This window comes from Macadamia integrifolia, chromosome 5, assembly GCF_013358625.1.
Source record: "Macadamia integrifolia cultivar HAES 741 chromosome 5, SCU_Mint_v3, whole genome shotgun sequence".
NCBI lineage: Eukaryota > Viridiplantae > Streptophyta > Magnoliopsida > Proteales > Proteaceae > Macadamia > Macadamia integrifolia.
In genome coordinates, this window is record NC_056561.1 from 46983295 (window position 1) to 46990840 (window position 7546).

At 37.9% G+C, this 7546-nt stretch overlaps 1 protein-coding gene across 1 annotated transcript; it reads left to right on the forward strand.

Moving 5' to 3' along the window:
• Positions 1-1016: 1016 nt before the first annotated feature.
• LOC122078135 (triacylglycerol lipase 2-like) lies at positions 1017-6200 on the forward strand (the record flags this gene model as incomplete). The annotated part of the gene is made up of 9 exons (XM_042643996.1): positions 1017-1262; positions 1485-1598; positions 2052-2192; positions 2301-2411; positions 2500-2643; positions 3932-4005; positions 4109-4188; positions 4873-4968; positions 5881-6200. Coding segments are annotated over exons 1-9 (1326 nt in total), but the record flags the coding sequence as incomplete, so codon positions are not given.
• Between the last annotated feature and the right edge of the window lie 1346 nt (positions 6201-7546).

Here is a 7546-nt window from a genome sequence, read left to right on the forward strand (position 1 = left end):
TAGTGTTTCCATTAGTCCTTACACTGTGTATATTGTCTTTTAAGTGGGGTAGCATAGTTTTTTCATATCTATTTGTGTCTTGGTGTAGAGCCACGCAAGTAGACAAGGTTCTTTCTCCCTTATTATTATTATTGAACATTACCCAAGTATTGCATACCTCCGAACACATGGGTAAATAAAAACTAGACTGCTAAAAATGTCGATGTGCTAGCTCCACTTCTCCAAGTGTCTAGACATATGCAACATAGTGTTCTTTCTCCCATTATTATTATTATAGAAAAAAGTATCAACCCGTCATTTGCATCTATGATTATTTTTGGATCCCATCTCCAATGAGAGTTCTTCAGATGGTCAGTCGTCAGCCTGTTTGTATTTGTCATTGCGGTCGAGCCCCACCGGACTGCCTAGCCCTCGCAACACCTTCACTCTGTCCGGCCTTGCACCATAAACTCCTCTTGTTGGTTGTGCGAGTCCTCCATCACCATATCTGTTCCTGAGATTCCATTCCCCTAGCTGCTACCAGCTTGACTGCAACCCAGGCAGCAGTCAAGTTTCGCTCATTATTTCTTTGGGTGCAATCCAACGTGTGGTTAGCATGGTTCGAGGAATTGGATCGAATCCTCTTATCGGCCCTATCTAATCTCAATTCTTGACCCAGATCGTATTGATATGGACGAAAGGTAAGAAGGTTAAAAAATAGGGTTTTTTCAATGACGATAAGGCTATTTCTGTCCGATACGGACTGATCTGGATTGGGATTGAAATAGTATTCGCCCTGTCCAATCCCCATATCGATTTCGATATCTACAACCTTGGTGTTTAGTGGCTACTTACAAGGAAAAATAAATAAAAAAAGCCATTCTGATTCATCCTTAAATTCGTCTCCTTTCATTTGCCGCAGGCAGCGGCCACACAGGAGAGGAACAAACACTGGGCCTCCCCTTCCTTCCTTTCGAAAGAGTTACAAATCAAGAGTCTCATCAGATATTCTCTCCTCCCACCAAGAAACTACTTATATGGGTTCATTCATGTTGATCAGATGGGTTGCTTTGAGGGCTTGTTTCATAGTTCTTGTGGTGGTGGAGCTTCACCCAGCTTTGGGATGGAGAGAGAATTTTTCAGCGGATACTTTGGAATGGAGAGATGATAATAGTCCCCTAAGCGATTTGCTCCGAGGTGGTGAAGATGATAGTCCGCCTGTTTGGGAGGGATTATGCAAAGCTTCCGTCATTCCACATGGTTATAAATGCGAGGAGTTTCATGTACGTACTCTTTTATGTTGTCTTTGGTATGCATTCTTGGAATAGATTCTGAGTCTAGAACATATCATGAAACAGGAAAATAAAGAAGAGTCAAATTTCAGAATGCATTCTTCTGCAAACCCAGAATCTATTATGAGAATACAAACCCATTCCCATGCAAGAATAAAGATTTCCTTAATTAAGCATCAGTTTATAATTTGCTTTGATCTGATATATGTGTAGGTAACAGTTAAAGATGGATACATTTTGGGGCTTCAGAGGATCCCAGAGGGTCTTTCAAGTAGTGGTGTTGCAAAGAATAAGCCACCTGTTCTACTACAGCATGGTGTATTGGTGGTATGTGTGAAGAAATATTCATTCATTTTTCTTCTTAGATTTGCTGAAGGTTGTGTTTGATACATGCATCTTTAGAATGGATTTTAGGTTTAAAACACATTCTACAGCAACAAAATAGAGAAGAATCAGATTTCAGAATACATTGTAGCCCCAATATCTATACCAAGAATGAATTCTAGACCTTCACTGCCCAGTGTAAGGAGAGTGCCCTTTCTACCAAACCACCTTCATGTACAGTTACCACAACCCTTTTTTATTGAGGCTTTTCCTTTAGTTGGTGTGTTAGCAGCCATTCAAACTTGATAAAACCAATGATCAAACAGCCATGTGGCAAAAGAGCACCTAATTAAGGGCCCCACCCACTATCTAAAGATTTTTCTCCAGTGCGGTGGGGTTCACCTCATCAAATCTTGTAACATTATGTTTACTCTATATCATTTAATTTGATTACAGGATGGGATGTCATGGCTGTTGGGCCCTCCTAAAGATTCCTTGGTGTTTGCATTAGCTGATAGTGGGTTTGACGTATGGATCTCTAATACAAGAGGGACTAGATTTAGCAAGGGACATGTATCTCTTGATGAAAGCCGACCGGTTTGTAACACTTCCCTCTCCCTTACTTCTTCTTCTGTTGTTCTAAATTTGAATTTCTGTGCATGAAGTCTTCCTGTGTTGATCTTATACTCCATTTATAAAATCCAGGAATATTGGAATTGGTCGTGGGATGAGGTCGCCGAGAATGATCTTCCTGATATAATTGACTTCGTATACAATCAAACAGGCGATAAGCTCCATTATATTGGCCACTCTATGGTCATAATCTTCTCTCTCTCATTCTCTCTCTCTCTCTTTTTCTTCTTTTGCTTCAAGCTCAGTAATGGGTTATTGGTCTTATTTGTAGGGAACAACTACTGCAATGGCGGCCTTATCAGAAGGTTTGTTGGTGGACAAGTTGAGCTCAGTTTCCTTACTTTGTCCCGTGGGTTACTTGAACCGTATGACCAGTGTTGCTGGCATTCTTGCCTCCGATGCCTTCATAGGAGAGGTAACATGATCAATCCACTCCATACATGGACTGATATTATAAGAAAAGTTACGCACATGAGATTGGATCTGCTGTTTGTATGATCACTTGATTCTATGGATGAGCATCCAACATCTGTCCCTTTCATTTTTAAGTATACTTTTCTTCACCCATGTAATGACAGAAAGTGGAATAAGTGTTGGATGTTCACTCTTATGATTACCTGATCGTACGAGCAACGGATCCGTTCTCTATGCATGTCTACCCAATCGAACACAAAATTTACTTTTTATTTTACTTTCATTGAACTTTATTTTATGAGTTTGGATCACCAACCTATACATGAAGGATTTAACGTATATTTTGGTGACCATATGTGTCATTTTGTTCCTATAATGCCTTTCAATGTTGTCATAAATGAGAGCGGTGAATCTTCATGTACGTGAATGTCCCTGGTCCGAGGATATGGCATTTATTAAATGAGGAGAGAGAAAATAGATACCATATCCAAGGACCAGGGACGTTCACGTACATTCATATAGTGAAGATTCACCGGACCCGTCATAAAGAGTGTTAAAAGGATGAATGTGAAAAAAAAAAAAAAAAAAAGACATGTATCATCAGATAGGTATCTTTACTAGAGATAATATTTAACATTCTAACCAGATGAGACCTTAGGTTTACTAGCTAATTATTTACAACTAGGCTGTGAAGTTGCAAATTTACATTTGCCAAGTAAAATTGATGAGGTTAGATTTTATGGACTTGTAAATCTCATGGTGCCTCACTCATTTCAAGTTTCAGCCTCAATAAAGTTGGTCACTTGGTAAAACAAAGCATTGAACAAGTCCAAGAGTGGCTAAGGACTATGAGGTGCATGGACATACATGCAAGGACATATGCTTTTAGATGGGAGGATGTTTGATTGAATTTGAGACTGAAATTTGATATATGATAAATCCAGACTATGATCAAAATCCCAGAATCAATATGAAAGCTGTTAGAATCAGCAAGGAACATGCAAAACCCTAGAAAAAACTGTATGAAGAGGCCAATTTGTATGGGTAGAAATCGAAATCGATCATGGGCAATCCGATTCCTATTTTTGAATCTATGGTCCAAACAATTCTTCTGGCATCTACTAGTTGAAATAGCCACATTAAGAAAATAGTTACAAAAAAAAAATTTATATATGTATATATATTATATATATATATATATAAACAATGGATAAAAAGTAATTATATTTTCATCAAAAAGCTTTATATATTAGTAGCTATTTGATTCTGTTGTGTTTTAATTTGGGCAGTTGGGCAGATTGTTGGGCGTGACTAATTTCGACCTAGGCAAAATTCTAGCTATCATAAAGTTTTTGCCTCACGGGTAAGAGCTAGTAACACTCCCCTAAACTTCTACTAAATAGTACTAAAAACTTTCTTTTTATTTTTCTTCTCTCATATATATATTTTTACTTGCGGTGAAACAGGAAGTTTGTTGCTATATTACTCAACAGAGTAGCCAACCGTTTGGGGATTAGTTTGGATTCTTTAAAGGATAAATTAACCGGTATTAATACTCATTTTGTTATTTATTTAATATATATTCCTCGAAAAGATTCTGAGTCCAAAATAAGTTTTAAAATTAGAATCAGGAGTTGAATCAATCACAAAAACCCTAGATTCGGCTCACAGATCTGAAAACCTAGCAATCTAGTCCTAAAAAATCCTAGAATCGGCCATCTTGGAATGGCTAGAATTGGGATCGATCATGGCTGATTTTGATTAGAGTTGGCTCCTAAAACCTTAGGATCTAATCTTAGATTTGAAAACTCGCGATCCAGTCTATAAAAAACCCTAGATTTGTCCATTTCTCTATGGTCAAGATCGGGATAGTTCATAGCTAATCCGATCCAAGTCTGCCTCCAAAACCCTAGAATCAGCCCTCATATCTGAAAACCCAATTATTCACTCCCAAAAAAATAAATAGCATTGGCCGTTCAAAAACGGACCGAATCAGGATCGATCATGGCCTATTTCAAGCTTATCGAATTCTAATTTTTGAAACAATGGTCTAAAACCTATTTAAATATATATATATATATATATGTATATATATGTTCTAGACCCATAATTTATTCAGAAAATTCTACATAACCTAGTAAGTTAGAAAGGAATATTGCACTATAATGCCGTATTATTGCTAATGAAATATATAATTTTTAAAGTTTTGATTTCTTGTTTGATCTGCCAGGCAGTAATTGTTGTCTCAACATTGGTGCACTTGATTCAATGATAAATAATGGGCTTCAACCAACCTCGATGAAGAATATGGTGCATTTTGCGCAAAGTAAGCTGTTTTCCCTATGATGATATCTTTAATATATTCACTAATGTTTCTTGACGAGCAAACATTTCTACAATAAAAATGGACTCTACAATAACAATTTAATGTATCAAGAACCAATGTGGGATTATAAATGTATACCTCCCTCTCACAACCTATCCTCTGATACTATGTTGGAGAATCCAACCCAAAACCTCAAGGCATTAGGTGGAGATGACTCATCAAGTATATGAAGACACCAAGGACTAAACTTAACCATTGTGAGACTATCCCAATTACATGTTTAAGAACCCTAGAAAACCCTAGGTCAATCCCCACTCCCCACTCCCCAATACAATTAATTGGAAAATGCAAACAAATGATCATTTAGGAATCTCTTCCAAACCAATGGACTTTGTTTCCATTAAAAAGGGGGGAGGGGAAGGACTTAGGCCATGCTCCCTTGCATGTCTATTTCTCTCCTTTTCCATATGAAATGACAATTTTATCCCTTAATTTGTAGAGGAAAGAGGTAGACACAAGGAGCGCCTGGGTAAGATGCACTCCCAGACAAAGAATTACTTTTAGAAGTAAAAAAAAAAAAGAAGAGAAAGAGAAAATGAAAGGGGTAGTGGAATTAAAGGCATTTTTCCTTTATGAACATGAGAACTGGGATAAGATCATTCGAGCTAGGTTGATCGCAATTCCAGCTGATCTGGCTCATCCAATCTTTGCACCAAACCCTTAAAAGGCATTATAAAACATAATTCAGGGTCTTTTAAATCTTTGAGGGAAAGTTGATAACAGTTAAAAGACTCGAACTTGAACTTTTTCTACACCACAACTCACCAATTGCACTAGGGAGTTGTTGTTGTGTTGTTAAACCTTACTTATTAATAAGCAAGTTTGATGAGTGAAAATTAAATTGTGGTGCAGCATTCAGAAGTGTTAAGGTGCGAAAGTATGACTACGGGATTCCTGATGCGAACATGAAGCATTATGGTAAACCAGAGGCACCGGAGTATAACCTGAGAAATATACCGAAAAACCTACCGATGTTCCTAAGCTTTGGCGGCATAGACGAGCTCGCCGACGTGAACGACGTGAAGCATTTACTTGAAGATCTCAACACCCACGACAGAGACAAGATCACAACCCAATTCGTGGCTGAGTATGCACATCTGGATTATCTTTTTGCCGTTAATGTCAAGGAGAAGATCTACAATCCCATTATCGACTTCATTAAAGCTCACTCAGTACAACCAGTAGGAAGAGGAGGAGGAGGGGGAGGAAGAGGAGGAGGCCATAATATCCATCTCCATTCCTTCTCCCGCCAAGAAAAGTTCGGATTAACTAAGCTTAGATAGCTGCAAACTGGTATATATTACTACTAGTTTTGATCCGACCTCACCCATCAAGGGATTATTGGATAATCAAAGGTTCATATCGACTACCTCTTTAGTATAAAGAGTTGTAGGCTAGAGTTTAATCCATGGTTTTTTATAGGAAGAGACCCCATCAGGGCTGAACAAATAGCTTGGGTTGTAACTTGTAACCATTGTTGATGATGTCATAATATATTATGTGGTTTCGCCATTTTGATCATGTGGGTCCCATGTAATTGATACAGTTATCTCCATCATCATCGGTGTGGCCATGGCCACATGACATTTATCCTTGTTGATTGAATTATCACATCATAAGCACTATATTTTTCTCTTTTTCTTTCCTTTCCTTAAAAATTTATCAATCTTATTTGAAAGGGTAATTTACAGTGCCACCCCCTAATGAATGCCACAATTATAAGAACACCCCATCTATTTCATCAAATTAGACTCAAACCTCTTATTGTTAAGCGAGGTTTTGAATTAACATTTTTACCCCTTTGTCTAAAACACATGAAGTAAATCCCATTTTAACTTCAACCTTCACTTTCACCTTGACCTTCACCATCACCATCACCATCACCATAGAAAACAGAGGACGACTTCTTGAGGTTTGGGGAAGAACAATTTAATTGTGGTGATACTAACGGTGCAAGAGACCTCTCCGATCAAAGCAACAGAACTTCAACAGGAAAACATCATGAGGCTTCTTCTGCTACAACTCCGATCTGTAATAATAAATTTCTGAACCAGAATCACACGAAAGGCACGCTCCAACCAGTCTCCTTTTCAATAAAACCCACATCGTGGTGGGTTTTCCGATAACCCAGAAGACAAGGTAGCACCATTTCCCATACGTTGTAACATTTTCACAAAATCAAAAAAGAAATTAACAAAAAAAAAAAAAAAAAAAATCTCAGTTAACACCAAAAATCCAAAAGAAAAATGTTTGAAAGGAAATGAAAACAGATCGAAGGAGAAAAGGAAGAATCAATAATGTTTTTTGGGTCTCTTCTACTCATTACCCACCTCCTTTTACGATATTCAACACAAAGAAGAGCAATAAGCGACCGAGGTCGCAACCCAAGTCAGTTTTGTTGGGGCTGTGGGTGTCGAAGCAACCGACGACGAATTAGTAGTTGCAGGAGAGGTTTTGATCATGTTAACTTTGTTGATGACTGGTCCCTTGTCGATATTCTTCTGGGCTTCAAGCAGAA